The sequence below is a fragment of the Hermetia illucens genome, chromosome 1, assembly GCF_905115235.1.
Source record: "Hermetia illucens chromosome 1, iHerIll2.2.curated.20191125, whole genome shotgun sequence".
Taxonomy (NCBI): domain Eukaryota; kingdom Metazoa; phylum Arthropoda; class Insecta; order Diptera; family Stratiomyidae; genus Hermetia; species Hermetia illucens.
This window is the reverse complement of record NC_051849.1, coordinates 49071942-49095541: the sequence shown is the minus strand read 5'-3', so window position 1 is coordinate 49095541 and position 23600 is coordinate 49071942. Positions and strand designations below refer to the sequence as shown.

The following is a 23600-nucleotide window of genomic DNA, read 5'->3' as shown; positions in this document are numbered from 1 at the left end:
TACATGTATGTATTTCTCGGAGACCTGGCTGCTTAGCAAGAAAAAATTGGGAACTCTTGGCCGCGTTCGAGAGAAGAATCATCCGAAGAATTTTTGGGCATCAATATGAGGATGGATGATTCCGTAGCCTAGGATGAGGATGATCCAGCCCGGAAAGTCTACAAAGGCAATGTCTATGGTCGAAAAAGAAGACGAGGCAGACTCTGCCTGAGATGGAGCAAAGGCGTAGGTCGCCAGACAGCTTTTAGGGATATCGAATTGGTGGATCTCGGCACGAGACCGTCTGGAGTTCCATACTAAGGCAAGCCGAGACCAGATACCGGTGGTTGCTCCATTGGTAATGAGGATGATGATGATATCGGAAATCTCTTTTGGTGCTCAGCACTGTACATGATAATGGCCCCAAACCTGGACCGCAATCTTGCAATCAGAATCCCGTTAGAAACCGGCTCCCAGGTCAAGTGGCCTCATGATAACCGTCGGTAACAATCCTAAACCGGATTCGTGTCTGCTACTACTAGGCTTGCCGGACTAGAAAAGCATGTTGCCGCAAGAGGGAGAGGATTAATCACCCGAAGTCCAGAACGTCCAATTTCGCTGGAATTCTCGCTCGAGCTGGAGAAAATGAGCATCCTGGAGACCCTCGATACCTTTATCTATTAGGTTGTTGCATATGAAATGACCGATTTGGCAATCAAGTGAAGTTAGTTGCGATTTTGCTGTATTAAACCACCATCAGTTGTCACTGTTGGCGTCGGATAATCAAGTATAAATACCAATACATTTAATCAAGGAATCATTTCAGTTTTGACCACCGTTGTGATAACAGTGAATGAAAAGGAAAAAAGGATGGAAAAGAGCCAAAAACGTATACTTTTTCTGTATGAGTTCAAACTCGGTCATAAAGCAGCGGATGCGACCAGGAACATTAACAGCGCATTTGGAGCTGATACGGTAAGTGAACGAACCACACTGCGGTGGTTCGAAAAATTCCGGTCAGGCGACGTAAACCTTAAAAGTGAGCCCCGTGGACATGCAGGACCATCGATTGATAACGAGGAGCTGCGTGTGCTAGGCGAATCCGACACACGTCAATCTGTGAGAGACATTGCAGAGAAACTGGGCGTATACTATTCGACAGTTTTCCGGCATTTGCAACAACTTGGAAAGGTGAAAAAGCTCAGCAAATGGGTATTGCAAACCCTTACGGAGCAAAACATAGCGCTTCGAATGGAAATTTGCAGTTCTTTACTCTCCTGCAACAGGAGCAACCCCTTTTTGCACAGAATAGTGACATGTGAAGAAAAGTGGATATTATACGACAATCGTCGCGGATCAGCGCAATGACTTGATGCTGATGAGCCACCGAAACATATGCCGAAACCGAGCCTCCATCCGAAGAAGGTAATGATGACTGTTTGGTAGTCTAAAGCTGGAGTTATCTACTATTCTTTTTTGGCACCTGGGAAACGATAAATGCACAGAAATACTGTGCCCAACTCGAGGAAATGCACCAAAAATTGAGTATTCAACGGTCGAGATTGGTCAAAGAGATGGTGTGATACTCCTTCACGGCAATGTACGACCACATGTAACGAGAACAATGGTTCAAAAGTTGAACGAATTGCAGTATGAGAATCTGCTTCATCTACTATATTCACCGGACCTTTCGCCAACCAACTACCACTTTTTTCGGTATTTGGATCATTTTTGGGCGGAAAAACAATTTAGGAACGAAGAGGCTGTCAAAATCGCATTCGACGAATTTATCAACACCCGACAGTTGGACTTCTACGGAACTGGCACACATGCTCTAGAATCTCGTTGGGAGAAGTATTTTGAATCGACTGGCACCTATTTTGATTAAATAAATAAATTTTTGTAAGCTTTATAGTCGTTTTAAATTTTAGTACCAAAACGGCTATTTCATTTGCAACAACCTAATATTAGCGTCATTATAGTCCGCTTTTGATAGTCAAACGTCGTAGCCGTGAGGTCAGTCCTTATCCAAAACGTTGTTGACGTTTTGGTAGTATCAAAGTTTAAAATTTCCAGATTTTTAGCCCCCAAATTTCTATTCCTTTTAGTAACCTTTTACAACAAATAGGGAGGACTGTATTCTTAAGTCCCAACTCACAGGGCTAAAGAATTGTTTCCTTAGTATCCGCAGCCTGATCCTAGCGAGACCTGTGGAGGAAGGAAGGAAGTGCGGGGGGTTTACTAATCTCAGCGAGTTCGATTCCCTGTAGGTCAGGGCGCTGTGTAAACCGCGCGATCCTGTAAGGGAAGCGGCTAAGAAAAATCCTAGCACAGACCAGTTGTCAAACCAAGAATACGGTGGGAGGAGTCAGTTGACGTCGACGTCGCTTCACTTTTAGGTAAAGGCAACTTGCAGAAGCAGTTATTGAACAGGGACGGTTGAAGGCATTTGGAGAGCCAAGGCTCGAATGGCACTATAGTGCTGCTACGGTATGTTGAGCTAAAAAACTCAATTCTTTCATTTGTTGATCACATCTCGTGCTTAGAGATAAACGATAGTTGACGTCCATTGCTCTTCTCCTTGAGCTCAAAATGAAATTTATATAACGAAACAAGCATTTACTCACCTAAATGTCGAGATCTGCAAAATCTAATCGTTCGCATTGTTTGCGCCATCATGTGCATTTTCTCGAAGTTTACTAGGCCATCCAGGCTCGTTTTGTTACCTTCATGTGCAAACGTCATATCCTTTAATAGCAGCGGCATGAAGGGTATTACTGGTGGTTGCAGCTTTCCAACGAAGACTCTGTAGGCTCGATGATTTCGGCTAGGATCAATTAATGCCTCAAATTCTTGATACAACTTTCTAAACTTTGACGGTAATTTATCCCAGCTTTGTTGCAGTCTCGATATCGCCATATTCGACAGTCCCATAACAACCGCAAAGAATGCATTTAAATTTTGGTATTCCTTGCAGCTGTAAATGGAGTAATGAGAACGTTATCGAAGCGAAGTTTATTTTCCATTTATTAGATAATTTCTTTTGAAGGTATATAAAAGAAAGTTTGGAAGTTACTTACTAAGCCGCCAGTTTAATGAACTTTCGTAACAAAGCAACTCGCTTCCCCATACTCGCTGTTGAAACGATTTCTGTAACAACCCAATATTGAATTTCATTGAAACGCCGAATAAAAACGTCGAGATTCGCTGTTATCTGCAAGGACAAACAAACATTCGTATTAGAGCTATTGAAGTTGTTCAAATCAAACAGATATCTCCCCCCCCGAATGTTATCTGTGGCTACCTATTGTATTGTTTTATCTAATCGACCGCAACAGGTTTCTATTGAAGCAATTCTTCAATGTCAATATCGTTAACTTTACTTAACGCATGGATCCTTAGAGCAGAAATCCAAACAACATTATGGATTCCTTGGGGCGAATTGATGAGAGGAATTACGGCTTATGTCATTGTCTAGACGGTGGATTGATGAATTTAAACTGACAAGGACACTAATGAGATTACATAACTTTAACTCGCATTCCTTAAACGTACTTGCAAGAGGCTTGGAGCAAATCGTGGGATAAATTACAACCACCCAAGGATATTTACAATTGAGTAGGATGCTTCAAATTTCATCAATATTGGGTTTCGCGATTGAATTAAATATAAATGATAAAAAAAAAAATGCGAAAAAGATATATTTAGTAACAATGCCACATATAAGCGGATACTGAAACTTGAAATAAACATAAATCCGAAGGATAGCTCAGAATGATCAAAACAATGTAATAATTAAAGTTTATCAAACGCGTACACTCAGCTACCCTTCAGATGTGGAAGGCTCCCAAATTATATGAAAAGTCAAGACGGTCTACATTCTCTAATCCCTTAAGCACGACCGTACGAATATCTCAACTCAAAGCCGAACCCTAAGCATGGCATTCAAAAATAAATCCTCCCATATACTGGGCCTACCCTTGGAAATTCACGTTATTAGATCCAGGAGCCTTTAATCCAAACACGAGCAAATGTGCATGCAAATAATTGTGTATTCAAACATTCGACTCAACGTCCCCGAAACATATGTAAATATTATCCTAACTCGTTACGGTTCAAAATCATGCTAAAAGCCGTACGGATATAACTTAACTTTATGGCTTTTAAGGATAGTTGGGATTTCATGGCCGTTACCTTTCCAAAGTGATGACGTCCGAAAGTGTGATAGAGTAATTCATATTCATGAACGGCCCAAAACAGATCCCAGTCAAAAAGGGTTATATGGTATGCCAGCTCCTTCGTACTCAGCACTTCAATGTCGATGTCTAGTCCTTCCGTCGGGCCCTCTTGTTCGGGTAAAGGTGTCTTCATTTGGTACAATGAAATGGAAGAAAAAGAAAGTAAATGGTAATTTATTATCTGCCTTCCAGCTTTGCTGGTACTTTTGTTTCTAGAAGCTTGATATAGTCATAAGTAAAATTTTTTCCTTGGTCGTAACAATAGTTGAATTAAGGTTTAAACGATATAACCCGGCATTGATAGTCAAGTACTCTTAACAGGGGATATAATCCTGTGTTGATTTATGTACCGGTGCATTCCAATTTCTCATAAGTTGAAAAAGTCGGCTCCATAATTAAAACGTTATGGTTACTTGTTGGGTTTCAGTTCAGTGTAGCCTTAAAAAAGGTGTTTGTTTAATATCCTTCGTAATTTTAACTACGTACAAAAAAATTTTTCTCATGACTTTTCAAACCAGCAACTGCTATTATCTAAAAAATTACCAGAGCATCGAGATGGTCCTTGGTCGATACGAAAATCCGTCCATTAAGGCTCAGCCCGGTTGGAACGCTAACATCTGTGTCCTTGAATATTGACCGTTCGCCATTAGATTTAACCTCAACCAGTTGCAAATCATCTGGACCTCGATTTAGCTGGAGTTTGTCGGCCGCACATGCTTTTATTATCTCAGCGGTAGTGTGGAGGGGGAAGCGCAGGGTACAGTAAGTGTGGTCGGCACAGTAAACACGGAAAATAACTATAAATAGAGGAAATGTATTACCAGCAAGAGCATTTGAAATTTCTCAAGAGTTGATTAATTGGAGAGTCATTGAGGTTTTCTAGTAATAAATTTGCATACGTACTATCATCATCCGGTCGGATAACTGTCCTTGAAGATGTGGGGTTTCCACTGAACAGACAAATTGGCTGACCATTTGGTGGAAGTTTCCATTTCTGGCCAGCGTGCATATTCCTATCTTCTTGATATCGAGATAATTGTGTGAGGACATGATGAATTATTCCGGCTTCTTCACTCAGCTCCGGATCAACCTCAACCTCGCTGGCCAAATCCTGTAGTATAAAGTTTAAAAAATCATAATTTCAGTATGTAAAGAAAAGTTTAAAGAAACTTGAAGGTATTCCAAGGAGCAGGTAGAATGAGACCCTAACACGAATAGTTGACGCAATTAGCAAATTTTAAAGTACCAATTAATGGAGGTGAGAAGATGACACCAAAATGTTATCCTTTTGCACATTTCACTAGCAAAAGATAAAGGTCAGCAGGTGTTGGCTTTGGTACTGGATATGAAGAATGCCTATGAGAAGGTTGATCTAGTTACCCTTAGTGACATAATGTCACATTTCCGCTTTCCTCTTGAAATTGTTTTATGAGTGTCAAGGATAATGTCCAATCGACGCTTACAACTATGTAGGGCTAGGCGGCGTTTAATTGTAAATGGCATTCCCAAGGATACATTTTAAGTCCAATGTTGTTTAAAGTCTGTAGGAGATCTCTGCATAATAAATGCTCTGATTGCATTGAAATCTTCCAATAGGCGGACAATTTCCTCATTTTGGCCACTGGAGACGATTTTTTGTTGACTTCCAAATGTTTGCAGAGGCAGGTAAATGCGTTTGTTGATGAATCCTGAAGATTCGGCGCACAAATCAACATAACCAAATCTCAATCTGTATCCTTCAAAAGAACTAGGATAACACCCCTGTTCATTAAAATTAATAATCTTACACTTGCTTATGTCAAATCCATCACCTTTTCAGGTAGGGATATAAAGAGCAAGCGCTCGGTCAGAGGCCACTTGAACTTCCAGGTTGATTAACTTTTCAACTGGTTTTTCTTGGGGTCCCACACCCCGTAAGGCCATCAACCTCTAAAGATTTGTGGCAAGGCCCATTATAGAATATGCCCTTACGTCTACTATGAGTCCGCCAAAAAATTTCAAAAGCAAGCTCAACTGCTGGGCTGACCAGGATCACCCCATTGTACCAGATTTTTGCTTTGAGCCGCCTCTCCGTTTCTGAAGGCCCGTCCTGCCTGCCAAAGAACTTCTTAAATTAAAGAAAAGTAATGCTAAAACTTTGGGTGATTAAGAACCTAAATACTAGCAATGGTCTCTCCTCTCCTCTGTAAGTTGTTCCGGAGCTTCTTTGACACTGTAATTCCCAATGTTATTACCGCAGCCTCTAATAAGATTCAGGTTATCCTGTCGTATAATTTGGCGGTGCATGTAGCAAGTCGGTGGAGGGCTTCAAATCAAGGACTGCATTCATCCGTGGTGGGTCTGCCTGTGCGGTGGTTGGTCTGGATGGAAGGCAAGTCTCCCTTTTTTTCCCTTGGATGTCAAATCGGTTTTAGCGGCTGAACTTTTTACCGTGCTTCAGGCTTCAGCCTCTCTCCATACTTGTCTATTACTCAACAAAACTACGCTATCGTATCATCTAGTGGACAAAATACACCCCTTTTTAAGTCTTGAGAAGTTAAGCCATGAAGAAGCCCGAAAGGCTCTAGGCTCTTGTCCCACAAGTTTTGTCGAACTCTCCCCTGTAGATGTTCTGAAGGGAATTCAAGAACACTCCTATAGAGAAGGGGAGCATGACTTTTCGGTGACACCACGTGAGAAAGGCCTATTTTTATCTAAAATTTACGCTGCTTTACCTACAATTTAACCGGAGGCTACCCATTCGCTTACAGCTTCAGAAGGAAAATTACTGAATCGCCTTCAAACCAATCACAAGTATATTAAAGTTTTTCTCAAAAAGTTTGGAAACATAGATTCGAACATATGTAAAACTTGCATGGCTAGAAAATTAGCAAACGCATAATCTCCCGGGTTAAGTGTAGATGGTATAGTAAGTTTTTAACCTTCAACAAATCTTTTTGAGTAGAGATCCCTCCTGGATTGATGACATTTTATATTTCTTTAAGGAGGCTACAGGCAGATTATAATATATACAGTTTCAGTTTCTTCGCGGCACGGCATTTCCTGTCATCGCCGTTCTTGTTGCTTGCATGGGTCTATCATTACCTCTAGGCGCTCCAATGGTTCGCAATGGTTAGTAGAGACGCGGAAAAGTACCTGATCAACACGGTGTCAGATACCTTAAAACTGCCAAGAAGCCTGAATGTGTTCATGCGTCAAGTTGCTACTGTCTTCCCGGTCTAGGCTGGGGGCCGTTCGGATGGAGTATGGAGACAAGCTTTTAGTTCACTCGAAGGAATACTGAAGCTTGATTTTCCTGACCTCAACCACCCTCGATTCTGCAATGCATCCTGTTTTTTACGGAGCTCCTCTTTTTGTATGCTAAAATTAATAATACATCCTGGTCATCATCAATCCTGCCGGTGTGTTTCAACCGCCATTATGACTTTTCGAGAAGATTGCGCTATGTAACGTTAAGATGGCCCACTCATCAGCCATCTTCAGGCAGTGAGTTTCACTGCGTTCCATTGGGGCCCTTTCTTGATATATGACCTACCCAATGCGTTATCCAGCTTCTAATCAGCACGTTCACGAGTACCTTCAGTTGACGTATGTCTTAGGTGAGAATAACACGGTGACACGACGCGACATGGGTGGAAAAACTACTGCCTGCACAAGGCCATTGAAAACTTTAAGAACTTCTGCAAAATGTATATACATACAACAGCAAGATTGTTGTTGTTTATTTCTGATTCACTTGCCAGCACGATCGTGGAAATCCTTTCTTCACAGTATACACTACGACTTCTCATAAAGCCACGATCTATGATATCCTCGCGTGCATCACGCTTACACTCGCCTACAACGATAAAGATAATTCTCAGCTTCTAATAACTTTACTGCCGTCAAAGATAAACGATATCGCGGGGAGCCGTATCGTGCTTCCTAGTGAGCTAGAAAGGTAGCCCAAATTCAGCACCTCTTTTGGTTCAACTATTCAGAAGACAACTCTTAAATGCACCGCTGGTTGTAATGTGGTTGATCTACTTAAATGTTTGACGTGGGTCAATCTAAACCCAACTAACTTTGCGGCAGGGCTTACGGTCGAACAGTCGCTACGCACCTCCATTATAAGTCCGAGCAAGGTGTTGTCAAATCAAATTTCCCGGATGATCATAAGCTAGTTTAAGAAATCAGTGTCTCAAGCACTTAAGCTACAACAGGGCTATTTTATTGTCCCCTAGGGCTCATTTTCAAACAATTTTCTACGTCGATTGCGATCTTTTGCTGTATGTGCATATCCTTCATAGAAGGAAGTCCTTTTAACGTGTCTTTATCTTAAATTCCAGGAAGTTGAAGACCTGCATATTAAATGAAGGGTCGTTTTCTCCTTGCACTGACTACAAGTAGTCAAATTCAAATCTGAGCCTTAAGCCTTAAACCAAAGTTTAGCCTCCATCGTTTGAATATAAGATAATGAACTACGTTACAGGCTTATACACCATTGTCGTGAAAGGTCCCTGGTTTTGTATATCCCAATTTAAGAGTACCACCGAATCTACAAAACCTTTTGAGATTTTCGATTTGATTTTCAAGATTTTGGTTATGAATCCTCAATGTGAGCTTCTCCATTCATGGTCCATTATTTAATATAAGTCGCTCAGTTTTTTCAATTTTATCGTAAACCTATTCCGAAGCCACGGATTGTGGATTATTTACAAAATCCTAATTTATTTATTTATTTAATTAAGGACAATATATAAACAAGCAAATTCCTTGTTACATATTGCTCTCAGAGGGAGAAGCAAGTAAATGGCTTACCTCACGCTTAAAACGAAAGAGACATAGTGAAAGGACGCAAGCTACAGGACGTTATAGGATCGGCATAGCCGTGGGATCGAGGAGCGGAAATACATGTTGAGCTCCGCAAAGGATACTTCCAAAATGTCCGCACTACGTCCACTATAAAAGGCAGTGCGGTAAATAATATCAGAATTCACAGTCCATCAGGCAATTACACGGTTCAAAAAGGGTACACGTATTAATGAAGATGCGGCGTTGCTGCAGGGAAGGAGATTGAGCGTACGGAGCCGTGACGGATAGTCAACTGGAGTAAGTTTTTTTTGAAGAAGAGGCTTTGGGTGAATTTACGTTGTCCAACTTTATGAGCGCGATTGTCACGGATGCGGGAGTGGAACCAGACAAGAAGAATGTTTCTGACAAAGGAGTTGAAGAGTATTAAAGAAGGCTGAATTGAGTCGGGGCAGGAACGTAGGAAAAAAGCATCTCGATTGATGTGAGCGAAGTGGGAATTGGAACGAAGTTCGTCATAGAATATTACACCCAGCTCTCGAAAGGAGGTCAGTAGTGAAAAAGGTTGTTCACTAAAAGAATAGGAAAGGGGTGTTGGGGAGTGTCTAAGCGAATAGAAAATCCAATGGCATTTGCTGAAATTCAGTGTCAGCTTGTTAACCGCGCACCAACCAACCAAAGTATCAAGGTTGGACTGCAAAAGACACAGACAGCGGAGACGAAACAGAGTCAAATAAAAAAAATAAAAGATCAGAAAGTTTGAAGCAGCAGATCTGTTTCATGAAATTATGCTGCTCCTTGACAATGAGGTAACCGAATTGCCTCGTCAACCAGTCGTTGACGTATCTCTCCAGGATTCTGGAGCAAGAGCAGAGAAAAGCGATAGGATGGTAGTTCACAGCAGGATGAGGGTTTCCGCTTTTGAGGATAGGAATGATAAGGACCTCTTTTCAGAGATGGGGAAAGTACCATTCTTCTAGAATTTTGTTGTATATTATACACAGAAGGAGCGAAATGCGTTTGTTATAGTTAAGATGGAAGAGGTTAGCCCATCGGGACAAGGTCCGACATTGGTGTGAAAACCATTTAGGCGCTATCGAGATACGCGCCAGTTAGCCGCCTCGTACCTAACTCGCGTATATGCGATGACATTCCATGCTGCCTAGATTTACTTCGCCTGTATGTAGTTTTTTTGGCATGCACTGATACGTTAAGCAAAAATGTATTTAATTGCGCACTAGCATTAACAGGTACATAGCAATACAATGCTAAAAAAAGGGTAAATGATTATCTTAGTTTTCAAAAGTATACAATTGTGTTTTTTGGCATTTTCATCTTTGTTTAGTTTAGTGTTTAAAGCACAAATGAGTTGCAATGAAAAATCGCGGTTCTAATCTTACTGGTAGCAGAGGGACTTGTGTCGTGACTGGACCTCGAAAGCCAGTTGCGAATAAGTATTATATTTAATTTAAATGAGGGTAATAATCAAGAGTGAACGCAATAGAGACCACATTTTTTCCTCGTGTGTCTTTGCGTCTAAATTTAAAATGTTGTCTCATTGATTACTATTATATAATCGTGCAACTACTAAATAAAGGATGAAAAAAATCTACCAAAGCAAAAGTCAATGTACTCACCTCAATAAAATCACAGACAATCGGGTCATCGAATACAGCATGTCGCACTGCAATAACCCATTTTTGTACAAATTGAACGACACGTTTACGGAACGTTATCATATACTCCCGATCCTCGGGACTCTGCGAACCTTCACCTTCGCTATGAAAAGTGCATTGTGAGTTAAGGAAATACTTTCAAATGGAACTTTAACAAAATAGTGCAATAGATTAACTTTATGAGCATTTCGATATACTTCGATTAATATCTGGAAAAGTGTCTGTTATGCAATAATAACAGATTTAATCTTTTATCTTTAAGCTAAGGTTAAATATTTATAATAAAATCTTCTGATAGTGATTTGAAAAGGATATTAATTCGCTAAATCATCGACTAGTTGCGGTACTGGCATAAATACTATGTGTGTTAATAAAAAGTCATCCAAAAATGGATCATTTGGTCCCACTTGTCCTCCTAATCGTGTTTCAAGCAAATGCTCTAGCATTTTTGACGGTGTTCCGGACATGACGGTGTATCTGTTAGAGAAATTTTCAAATATCTTAGTCAACACAGTAATTGAAAAAGTTGAATATAGGTAAATATTGTTTTTTTTTTTAACCTTAAAATATAAAAGTATAAAAAAGTTGAAGGAATGAAGGATGATATGGAAGAATGAATTATCAACTTTAATGAGCATCAATGTATGTAAGGATGAATTAATGAAAACAACCTTTAAAAAAAATTAATTATTGAATTCAGCTCCGTTGTTAGTGTAGATAAGGCGTAGAAATACTTACAAAGTAGGCGAGTAAGTTTTGGAAAAGTTACAAAGGGTTAAAATTATATTCTACTTTCACTTCAATTTAAAATGTTATTTTTGGAACTTTTACTCACAAATTCTACACTTTATAATTTGGCACAACAGATTATCAGTAACTCGTTGATCTTCGGTTTATAGTTATATTTTACAAAGGAGAAGTGAAGCAACAACTGATGAGTTGCCTCTCCCTTGGACGAAATTGTCGAAAGTCCTTTTTGAAAAAACAAACTGGGTGCTGATAAGAAAAGTATGGAAAAATTGGAAAGCTCCGTCATCAACCAAGATGCGGAAGAAGGATACCTCAAGCCTTATAGAAGAAATGCGGCTAGCTTGACGTAAACTACAAAGAAATTTTCAAAAATTGTTATCTCAGTTCTTTCGTCATCTTTAAAAAAGAATTCACTTTATCTGAAAGTTGTTCAACTCTTGCTTTCATCATCTATTCTAAGATACTTAATGTACTCAGCTTAAGTGACGTAAAATACCATTTTGTGCTTCACTCATAATAAAGTCAGAGTGGAGCTATGGTTGTAAACTTCAATTATAAATTTAATTTTCTTGTTCCATTATTAGTTCCATTATTGCTCTTAGATGTAATAATCTTCACATGGCTTCATGTATGTATGGCTTAATATTAGCCAGTTCATTTCAACTTCCACCCGGAGTAAGGGATGTTTCCGAATAAATTTTATATGGCATACTATATTAAATACCAAGGCAACTTCGTATGGTCCATGTAAATGACGGAGAAATGAAATTCCTCATATTTTCTCGACTACAGCGTGGGGTGTCTGGAATTTATATTATATAAAGTTTTATACATTTCTACATATATGGATAATGAAGTTGGATCCAACGATAATCGCATTATATTCAACGTACTAACGCATGCAGCTCACTGGCTTGCATGGGTTCATTCCAATCCGTGATTATCCTACAGTTCCAGGACTAACTAATGCATTATTCCTCTCTATGGGAATGAAATGGCGAGAGAACGAATTGTTAATTTTCTGTTGATGTAGTTTACCTTCATTTTCAGCATGAATAAATAATAATCAAATAAAATCTAAAGTGCATGGCCACCAAAGCAAAGTAGCCCCCATTCAAAATAATCTATAAAAACTCACTTAAAATGGCATTCAATATTTATCATTTTTGGTGCCAGGTGTACTTAATTCAAAGGTTCAATTTGATACTTTAACCTTTGATTGTTTAGGGAAACCTTGACCCGTTTGGCGTTGATCTTAAAGATTTCTGGAAGATTCACTTAAAAGGCATATCCTTTGAATAGACCCACCTTGGCCGATACTACAACGGGGCAAAAACACTGTTTACGTAACAAAATTCACGGATGGCCCCACTAATATAAGAACATTTGATTATGCTCCCAAAATCAACCCTTCTGATCCTTACTCCCGAGCTAAAATTTCACAATAGAGGAAGCGTTTGGTGGGCAGTAGTTCAACAATTTTCCCATTGTGTAATCGGGCGAAATAAATTTGATGATGAAGATGTGTTCGAGACAATTGCCTGTCAACAATACACAGTTCGCCCTGCTTAATGGTGGTGAAGTTTAGTAACATTTTCAAGACGGTTTTCTATTTTGATTAGATGTTGATTTTTGATGGGCAAGAGTTTAGATGATATGAGGGTTCGTAGGCGAAAATGATATAAGAAAGGATCTGTAGAAACCTTTGCGTGCCAAATTTTACAGCAATGTCGAGTGGCTTTGCGAGAATTTCAAAAAAATGTTGGAAAATCTGGAACTGAACGTGAATAGTCACCTCCTTATAATGGTCTCAGGATAATTTAACGATCTGGTAGTAAATATGGGATATTAGATTACAAACAGTCAATGAAGAGCCAATAAAAGCTCTTCCATTAACCGACTGCATGACACCCGAAAACGTTCTTGAATCGTGCTACAAAAACCAAATTTTAGGATTTTAATAATAGCATATAGTTGCCATTCACCACTTGGTGAGGTACATCGCGTTAACCACACCTATGTGCCATTGTTCGCGATTACCTGAAATGCTTTTCAGCACCCGCCACAGCTTTCCGAGACGCTCGCACTCCTTATTTTCTGTACTGTGCCAAGCGTCCTTGGGGGACCTACTCCTTACCCATCTTGGGAGAGTGGATTCCACTGCATGGCCTAGCCCGCAATGCAATTTATGCCACTTCTTAATGTGTGGCCTATTCACTGCCACTTCCGTCTTCCAATCAGTGAGACCGCACCATAACATGAGATACAAAACGGAAAATATCTTGAGAAGTTAGGAAATCGTACGGGAAGCAGAAATTGATAAGCAAAAAAAAAATAAAAGCTCAACTGCGCACGTGGAGCAAAAAAACACGTAACTCGAATGCCCCTTTTATATGTTGTATGACGTCAACGGGAAAATAGGAGGAAAGGGAAGAAGAGATCCTCGAATTAAAGAGCTAGTGTAAATTCAATACGGGCTTTTGGATTTTTGCAATCAGTTGGGTTGAACTGTTGCCGTAACGCATGTTGGCTGGTATTGCCCGCTGCAGTCAGAGTTGTTAAGGGGACCTCAAATACCCCTCCGTCACAACAGCTTCTTACGATGACGACATCTGCGACAGGAGGATTGAAGATAGTGATACTGGCTATATTCGCCCCTTACTCCTTTGACGTATACAGTACCTGGGCCGTTTGGGTCGGCGATCAATTCTCACACATTCGCGATATCTCCCCACAATGAATCAAAATTGATATAGGATAGTATGATGGATGACTTGGACTCGCGAGACATCAAATTTCCGCTGTAATGAAACCAAGCACATCCTCGGCCCTCCACCCCTGGATTATCAGCGTGAACCTAGTCTTACTGAAAGCATCATCTTAGAAAAGAGTATCCGAAAGGAGTCGAACAAAATACATCATATTTTAGCAGACCCTGCCACCCTCTTTGCACCGAAATGGTCTTTTGTTGTTCCGACACACCCACCAGATCATCGCTAAAGTAATGGTCCAGTATAAAAGATCCAGTATTAAACATTTCTTATGGTATCCGATTCCTTCCGGTGAATCCGTAGTTGTAGTTATTTGTCTGTGTCTGTCATTAACTCTGTGTCGGAAGTAAAAATCATACCTACACGTTATCGTTACCGTCTTGTCACAATGTGTTCTGCTCGTCGTGTGTTTTTAGAGTGATCTATTCATAAGCTATCCAGACATAATCAGCTCCACTGAATACATGACCTATCCACTGCCACTTTCACTGTATCATTTCCCCTTTAGAGGTTGATAGCGCGACCACTAAATAGTATTTTCATAATTCCCTCTATCCCAGTTCCTTCGTCTCTTTCTTCTGGAATCTACACTTATAAAGATATATATCTTTTTAATATATTTGCTTTGTTTTTATTACCTTATGTTTTAAAATTAGTTCTAAAAATGTTCTTCTTCTCCCCATTTATACAGCCTAAAAACCCTTAATCTAGTTTACTACTACTAGCACCCGTTTCACTTAAAAAGAGCGGAAAATTGTAAAGAAATTAGTGGGCGTTCTAGATATTTTCAAGGAGGCGATCCTTGGAAATTGCTAAAACCAAACTGCACAAGGTAATGATGAATCCTGAACTCAGTGTAGAATTGTCCCAGGTGTTCCGAAAACTTGAAGTGTCTCTGGCGTATTTGGCGTAAGTACCAGAAGGTTAAAACTCCTTTGTTAACTATAAAAGGTAGATCTTTCACAAGCACATAAGAGTTTGACTAAATTCAGCGCGAGTATTGCCTACGCTGCATTAGAGGAATGGCTCAAAAGCAAAGCCCATAGTTATCTTTTTTTTTGCGAAGGCCATGTCCTTGTTTCCCGATTAGCAGACGTTTTTCTAGATTTTTGCTATTTTATATAAACGATGTTCGTAACTGGTGTTTCCTCTACCAGCATGGCGAACGCTGCATCATCGGAGGCAGTCTAGCGTTAGGGCTGTCCTTCTGCAGACTGCATTCAGTTTAGGAGCGTTAACTGAGATCTACAATGCCTCTCCTTAAACTGAGATATTTACAGTGGGTGCCTGGTCGCAAATGTACTGCAAGTTATTTTTCCTTGAGCAATGAGTGAGTCCTAAGTCCGCAACGAGACGATGCCGGACAGTACCAATTGGTAAGAAACTTTCTTCCACATTTGTGGTCCACGAACCCCTTTTTGTTGAGTGAAATACTCAAAAATTTCAAAAGCGTAACTGACGGTTTCGTCTCCAGGAAGCAGGGTGACTAAAAGCGGCTACAGCTGGTAATTATTGCGAAATATTATATATACAAGTGAACTTCAGGGAAGAGGTAAGGCAGCGTCTAATGAGTTTCCGGTGGGCTTGCAAGTGATGATATGGTTCCCCATTTGAATACGGGAATAATTTCTCTTCCGCGCTTGTTGATGAGAACCGCTTCCGTTTTTTCTCTCCGCAAATGTCAGACCATAACTCTCTATCCAAGTCTTAATAGCACTGATTGCTTCGCATGTGTACAACTCGGCATCTTTGAAATACTTTGCGACCACAACCGGTGTTATGTCGGCGTAGCTCATCATTGGTGCTTCTTCCCGAACCAGAAGATTAAGGGCATCGTCGTACATAGTGTTCCACAGCAGTGGGCCCAATACAAAGCCATCTGCGACACCCGCGGACCACCTTGATGACATCAATGACTGACCTAGCTCAACGGAGTACATATATACAATCAAAAAGGCTCCTTTGGGTCTTAAAAACTGGAAGCAATCTACTTGTATTATAGATTACCTGTCCTAACATTTTCCTCACTGTGTCCAAGCGACATACGAGTCTATACGAGTGTGGCGCGCCTGAAGATTTACTAGCGTTAGGCAGCAGCACCAACTTCTGCCACTTTCATGTTACAGGAAATATCTGGTCGGACATATGCGATTCGAACAACTCAGCGAACATGTCAGGCCTAGTTTTCATGGTGAGATTGAGGGTCATAGTCGGTACTCCGTCCAGGCCCGGGGCAACATCTCTTCAGTGACTGCGGCAATCGCCGTCATTTCGGAGGTTGCCGGAAGGTGTCAGCGCTGGGGGAATAAGCCCTGGATGTTTTTCAACATGAGGGTCAGGCATTTGATCTGCAGAAATGAATGGTTTCTGATTCGGCCCGTGGCGATTTTACAGATGCTCCCCACATGTTTTGTTCACTTCCGAGCAGAGTTCCTTCAAGCGTTCCTCTCTTGCTACACTGGATGACTACCTTACAGGGTTTTCAGGTTTCTTTATAAAGAAGACCGTCCGTCTGTCTATCTGCCTGTCTGTTAAACACACTTTTTCAGAAACGGTTACTCCTATTTGTATGAAATTTGGTGGAGACTGTAAAGCTCTACATATGTAATGAGTACAACCGAGTGTTCATTTTTGTTTTTCCGAATGTACAGAGTGCGTAAACAGTTCTGTTACAAATTGTATTGCGTGTTGCGCCCGACGTATTTACATTGTCAGAATTCATGTCCGAACAAACAACCAGATTCTACTTTCCTTTTTGTCAATGATTTTAGTTTTTATTTCCCTGAATACGTATTTCGGACCGCACTTGAGGATTGTAAACTTGGAGGGAAGACCATGAAAGAATTGAAAAGTATGGCCAAAAGCTGATAACGGTGGTGGGTGCTCAACCTGAAGATATAAAGGGACGGTACAGAATACATAAATCTTACCTTTTATTTCTGTCAGAATGAGCACGAATCTAAATCAGAGACTTTAGTGTTCTTTTATTCACAGAAGTATTACTACCGTACGATACTGCAGACAAGCGAAATACTAAAACTCTCCCTTTATCCTTGCTATGTGTTCAGCTCCATAAATCATAGTTCGAGCAATAAAAACCAATTCCCCACAAACAACACTTTATTGCTCGTGTAAATAGGCAAGCTGCCGTTTAGCCATTTCACGACTTCATTATATCTGAGGAAAATTATTTTCAAACTTGATAAATTATTACACTACCTTTTGCCTGTATCCCTCCACCCAGCTTCCGGCCCACATAAGCTCCCTACAACACATCGTCTAATATATTTATTCTACATAGTCCCCGTCTACTTCTACAAATAAGGACCTCGTTTACAATTTTCCCACCTCCACTTGAAAATTTTCTAATTTGCCTGTCAGAGTGTAAAGTATTTCTCGGAGTTCGAATTCACATTCACCCTAGGGCAAACAAAGTAGCACCGCAATTTTGAACCTATCAAAATGATCACAACTCAGAAGGATGAACATTCAAAGGGAGAACGGAATAAAGTTATTGAGCTGTGCATAAATATTTCACGAGTTTCCTGTAGAGAAATGATAGCTTTTCTTTGAAGAGGAAATGAAATACTGAAATAGTGGCATCTTCCCAGGCAACCCTCAAAGCATAAAGTTGGTGGGAACACCCATATTCTATCTAAATGTTTTTCATAACATATTACAATGTGGAAAAGTTTTTATTTATGAAATACAAAGAAATCTTTGTGAGACTACAGATATTTTGCTTGTCTTCAGTTCGGAATTTGATATTGACTAGTTGATTCACGAGAATCCTCTAGTGAGGAATTGTGGGTTGAGCCTCAAAGATGTTGAATATTTGGGGGGCTCATTGGCATTCCCAAAACTTCTCAAGTGAACTTGAAAAGTATCGAATGGTTCTTTCATTTAAGTGGAATTTCCCAAGGTTAAACTTGTTGAAGAAATAAGTTATTTAGACGTAGCAGCCATATGGACAGATATATCTATCCACCAAGGATGTTGGACTTTGATATATTGAAGAAATATTGGAGAGCATTTCTTCATAAAGTCCAGCCAATTGTGCGTAACGTTTTATGTGAAATATATTGCATCTAATTAGCTGAAACAAAACGAAGAATAAAATAGAAACGATAGCAATATAGCCTTTAAGATGTTTGGGACGTAATATTTTCATTCAAACGACAATTGGAACAGCGAAGGGTGACAGTTATGGATACCTTCCAGGTATTTATTGTCTTCTATACAAAAGTTGTCACCTTTTGTGGGAAAAGTTTGTACATATACATGGATAATACATATTCACAGCACGGTTTACTTTAGGAAAAGTTTTATTGTAATGGGAAATATTGTATGACAATGGTGTTTACAGGGCTCATTTGCTAAGTTTATTATCTTGATGAATCTTTGAGCAAGTACTAAATGTTAGCTCATATTTGTATTAAATTGATTTTATGGTTTCGATAACTTTTATGAACATGTTTAGAAGTTGTTATGCATTGATTTGGAATTATAAGATTTATGGATTTACGAATCCGAATGGTATTTTCTGCACGAGCAAGCTAGTCATCGATTAGACAGAATCTGATTTATATCAACTACGAGTAGTGCTTCTGACATAAATGTTTCAGATTCAATATTTCCCAATATATGTATTTAATTACTTTGGTCGAGCGAAATCGAATGGTTTTAAATTGGCTCCTAAACTATCTTTCTCGGATTTGTATTATAATAATTGCTGCTGCTTATGATATAGTGTAAATGGTAGCCTTCTGAACAGTATAGCTAATCGTACTTCATGGAAGATTTTAAACCAGATAGAATAGTATATCTCAAAGTTAAGAAAAATTTTAGATACGAGTACTTTAGATTTCCGCGACTCTTGAAGCCGTAAGTGTATTAATGTATAATTTGCCTTTAGGAGTTCCTTTTTGATTTTAGCTCTCACTATTCACCTGAACTTGAAATGTTGTAAAGATTGGAGTAACGCCAGAACTACACATACATTAGTTAAATTATCGACAAACATCAAGCCGGGAGACTACCCCTTCGTGGTGTCTCCAGGAAATCCTTTTCCACCGCACGAGATCCCAGGATGACAGATGAAAATTATTGAGCAACAAACCTACCACGAAGATATTTATTACCGAATAGTAAGGATGGAGCCCAAGCATAATATGTCAGAATCAGGTCAACATATTACTATTCGAATGTGTATCAAAGAAAATTTGCAGAAATAGTGCAAACTTGATCAAATTCATATTCTTTCTGTCATTCAGGCGGTAATAACCAGATTCAAACTGGTTCGGGAATCTTATTAAACCTCAAAACCCTGCCGGCCAAAAATCGAATAATATTGAAATGCAAGCGTGGCACAAAGTCATTGATGGCAATGAGGGGCGGGGGGGAATCCACTTGCAGGAAACCATCTTGGGATTGCAACCTACACTCGGAATAATCGGTAGGTGGGCCATAGATATGAGAAACGCTACAAGGTCGGCATATTATAACCACTAAAACTATGTAGGCTGGGAGTCAGGACCTCTTTCTTCTTCTATGGCACTACTTTTCGACGTCAGTCGTCATCTCTATTCCTCTCCGTCAAGCGAATTGAATTCAAACGGTAAAATACGGTTCCGCAAACTTGTCTATAATTATTACGGCTATTTCGTTTGCAAATGGCTGTGCGAAGAACTTTGAGTACTCCAAGGACCATAGAAAGGTATCCATTACCAGGCACCATAATGGAGAGGAGAAAAGCCCTCCATGTGGGTAGCCCCTTCCACCATAGATTCCATGCTATCCTGCCTTCGATGTCCATGAGTGATCCTAAAGTGTATTTTTTTGGGATATTCTATCTCAATTTTACCGTGAGCTCATGAAGTGTTTTGTTTTCAAGTCGACATGTGCTATTTTCACAAGTCGACATGTGCGTGGTTCACGTGGTAATCGAATAATAACTGAGACAAGGCCGTTGGACCCTACACGTTTGTTAGCCAAGCGCGTTGAAAAATTTACCTTTTACAGGAAACGCGCCAATTCGTTGATTGGTTTGAAGTGTCTCTCTCACTCTCACGTGGACCGCCGAGACGTATATCTCATACTTTCCAACCTGTTCGGCGGGTGCTCTAAGAACACCAGTTCGGAACTGGGAGCTACATGAGGACCTTCACACGTCTAACAAGCGCTCACTGCCCTCTATGGAAGCATCTACAAACGATCTAGAACGAAGAGGATGAAATAACCTCCCGCATCTCATTGAATTGCCTCGCCCTCTCGTGGTGTGCTCAACCAGATCATCGTTCCATGATGATTTCTTTAGCCTTAGATTCAAAGCTTCACTATTTCGGCCAATTCTCGACACGTCAATGGGGAATATCTTCCCTTGGTATCTTATTCTGTGAACCACATGGTACCCGGGTATGTGGGCATTGATGTTAAGATCTTCAATGTCAAGTGTTGTGGTATAGTAAGGGGAACTTCTTGAATATTCAAAAATATCAGGCAGGGTGAAAGGCAAAAAATTGCTTCCCCAACACAGTTGGAACCCAATCGCACATCCACGAATACATGTAATTGTCCAGGAACTGTATAAGCAAAAATGGTGAAACATTCAGGTAACAGGCGAGTGACCCATTTTCAGATTGGAAAAAAAGGTGAGCTGGATCCTTTTCCCTGGGTCATTTCATCTCGAATGGTCCAACAATGAGGAGCTATCTACCTAATAAGCCCCCTTTAAAATCTAAAAATTACCTTTGTAAATCAGACAAGATGGAGAACGTTACGAGTATTAGCTAATAGAAAATTCAGAGTCTACATTAGCAGATCTTTTTAACCGGAAATCAGATTCAGATCACAGTTGGTCTTTCATCTAGAGAGGCTGCCTACTATGTACATGTATAGATTTTGAGGAAAGGTTCTTTCGTATTTTTCGATTGAATTCAACCTTTTTCTTATGGTACTTTGTAGTTATGGAGATGATGGGTCAATTATGAGAGCAAAACTTTGTACCTTCCAAAAAACGGAAGTGGCGAAAGTTGAGCATATGCCAGCATCTAAGTATAGTTTCAATGAGACTCCCCTGCCACACCCGTTTCTTTGTCTCTCTGGTAGCCAGGCTTGGGAATGTGAAAGGGTCGTAAGGATACTTCAGTTCCCTTCCGTTATGTACAGAACGAGTCTTAATACCATGACGAGCAGAATTCCCAGCACAATGAAGTTAGAATCCAAAAAGTTCTGAAAAGGACGAAGTTAACCTCGAAATATGATAAAATAAAGATAACAGCTGGACTGCGTATTAAGGCAGACAAGCCAAGAATCATGTAAGCAATCGACAGGAGTAGATACGCAACAGATCGAACTTTTATTTGATACGTTTTTTGCCTTAGGGATCAGTAAGGTTGGACGTATGGAGTTTTCAGTCTTTTTGCTAAGTAAGTCTTAGAGGCAAATAAAATGGGGAGGGAAAGGGATCCCCAAATGGAAAAACCTCCACAGATATAGGTTTTAATAGTACTTAATTTACTTAAGCTACTAAAGCAAGTCACACAGAACCTCCATAAACCTCTGAAGCCGAGAAAATGGAAACGGTGGAAGAAACAGGACGAAAGGTCCGCTGCACCTATACAGTCTTCGATAACGATTATTTAACACATATTATATTCAAAGATTTCCCTGATCATCACACGTATGCCTCTGAAAGAAGTAATGCATGTGGAAACACCCCTCTGCATACAACGTTGCCGCTCACTTTCAATTAGAAAACATTTGGTGAATGGTGACCTAACTTTCTATGCGATCACAGAAGTTGTCCACCATATTTCTCTTTTCTCGACTGCACCGAAATTCTCCCAAGGTATCAGACCGCAAAATCTATGGGACAAGCAAGGGGACCGAACAAATGAAAATCCAATAGAATGTCAATTCTAGATTACACTTTCTCGATATCTTTACTAGTCGAAGCAGTAACAGCGGTTGGGCTGCTAGAAAATAAACACCAAGCAGCTGAACCTTATATGGAACTTTTTAAACAGGATCATGGGCATGGGGAATTTCGGTTTGATCGCCGACATGAATAAGAACATGGTATGAAAGGTTTGTTAATTTTTCATGTAAGGATGTAGTACTTCAATTTTTGCAAAGCTTGAAGTATATATATGTACGTTGAATACACCCGATATTCAATTCGATGTAGTACTAACATTGTATCTGGTGGGCAGTAGAAATCTGAAACAGTAGAGGCAACGTTGACCTACTGTAACTTCGTTAATAATAGTAGGATCTCCACTAAACTTTTCAGTATGGTGCTATTATGACCTAGATTCACAGTTCCAACCTCTCTACCAAAATTCATGCCAGTAGCTATAACGAAAAGTTATGACAAGCATGCGACGAGTCCACGTCAAGGCGTACTGTCTCCCAGAGACGAGAATCGAACTTCTAGTGGAATTCTGAAATCAGGGAATGCCGCAAGGGCTGCCCCGAAACCAGACGACACAGTTAACGAAACAGAAACCGACCTGGATAGGACCAGCTACATGTATAATCCAAAGTGGACCGGAAAAAATTACATGCGGTAATAGTAAGAAGTAAAAGCGAAGCGACTAGTTCGGATTCCAAAAGAAAAGATCTACAACTGCTACGGTTAACTTGGTGTCTAACATAGCCACTTTCGAAGAGGACAAATATCGTGCAGTGGTAACACTTGTCGTGAAATATGTCTTCTATTCCGCAAGATAGAGCAAAATACTAGAGGCCTTAATTAAATTGGGAGGGCCAAAGTACCTGGTGCGGCTTAATACCGACCTTTTAATCAATAGGCTTCTGTGCCGCAACTTAGATGAATGACGTAAATCATATCAAACAGCATGCGGAGTTCCACAGGGGTCCGTCCCAGGACCACTCTTCTGGATATTTATGTATAACGGAATACCGACGTTAGATCTTTCCACCAATGTGGCCACCATCGGCTTCGTGGGGCACGCTTAGCTCGATCCTATCATATAAAACCCCAGTGTGAGCGGATGCACTGAAAAAATTAAGGAAAAACTGGAGCTGCATATCGTCTAACTGCACTCCAATCATGTTGCGTCTATCGAACGCTATTCGATGAAGTGACCTGCTTAATGCAGGGATGATTCCAATTGATATTCTGGCGAGAGAAGGACAACGCCTTTATGATCGAACGTATTTCACCGCAAAGTTTTCTACCCGTCGGAGGCAGTGAAACCATCGCGGAGTGGAAGAAATAGTAGAACGAAAGAAAGGCCGGTGGACTCACAGAATCATATGGGATATTCAGATATGGATCGAGCAACTTCACGCGAAGTAGGTTTCGCCCTAACGTAAGTTTTGAGCGGACACGGAAGCTATCGAGCATACTTCCATTGATTTGTTCATGA

General features: G+C 40.2%; 1 protein-coding gene across 9 annotated transcripts in view; it reads right to left on the bottom strand.

The window, feature by feature from the left end:
• LOC119649168 (rap guanine nucleotide exchange factor 4) overlaps positions 1–23600 on the bottom strand; it is a 313803-nt gene that overhangs the window by 4954 nt on the left and 285249 nt on the right. For all 9 annotated transcript variants that reach the window (XM_038051205.1, XM_038051199.1, XM_038051217.1 and 6 more), the window contains 7 exons: positions 11000–11161; positions 10646–10796; positions 5121–5328; positions 4761–5014; positions 4174–4344; positions 3060–3193; positions 2607–2956 (listed from right to left, as the gene is read on the bottom strand). In XM_038051205.1, the coding sequence (XP_037907133.1) occupies positions 2607–2956; positions 3060–3193; positions 4174–4344; positions 4761–5014; positions 5121–5328; positions 10646–10796; positions 11000–11161 (1430 nt within the window). The remainder of the gene's footprint in view (positions 1–2606; positions 2957–3059; positions 3194–4173; positions 4345–4760; positions 5015–5120; positions 5329–10645; positions 10797–10999; positions 11162–23600) is intronic.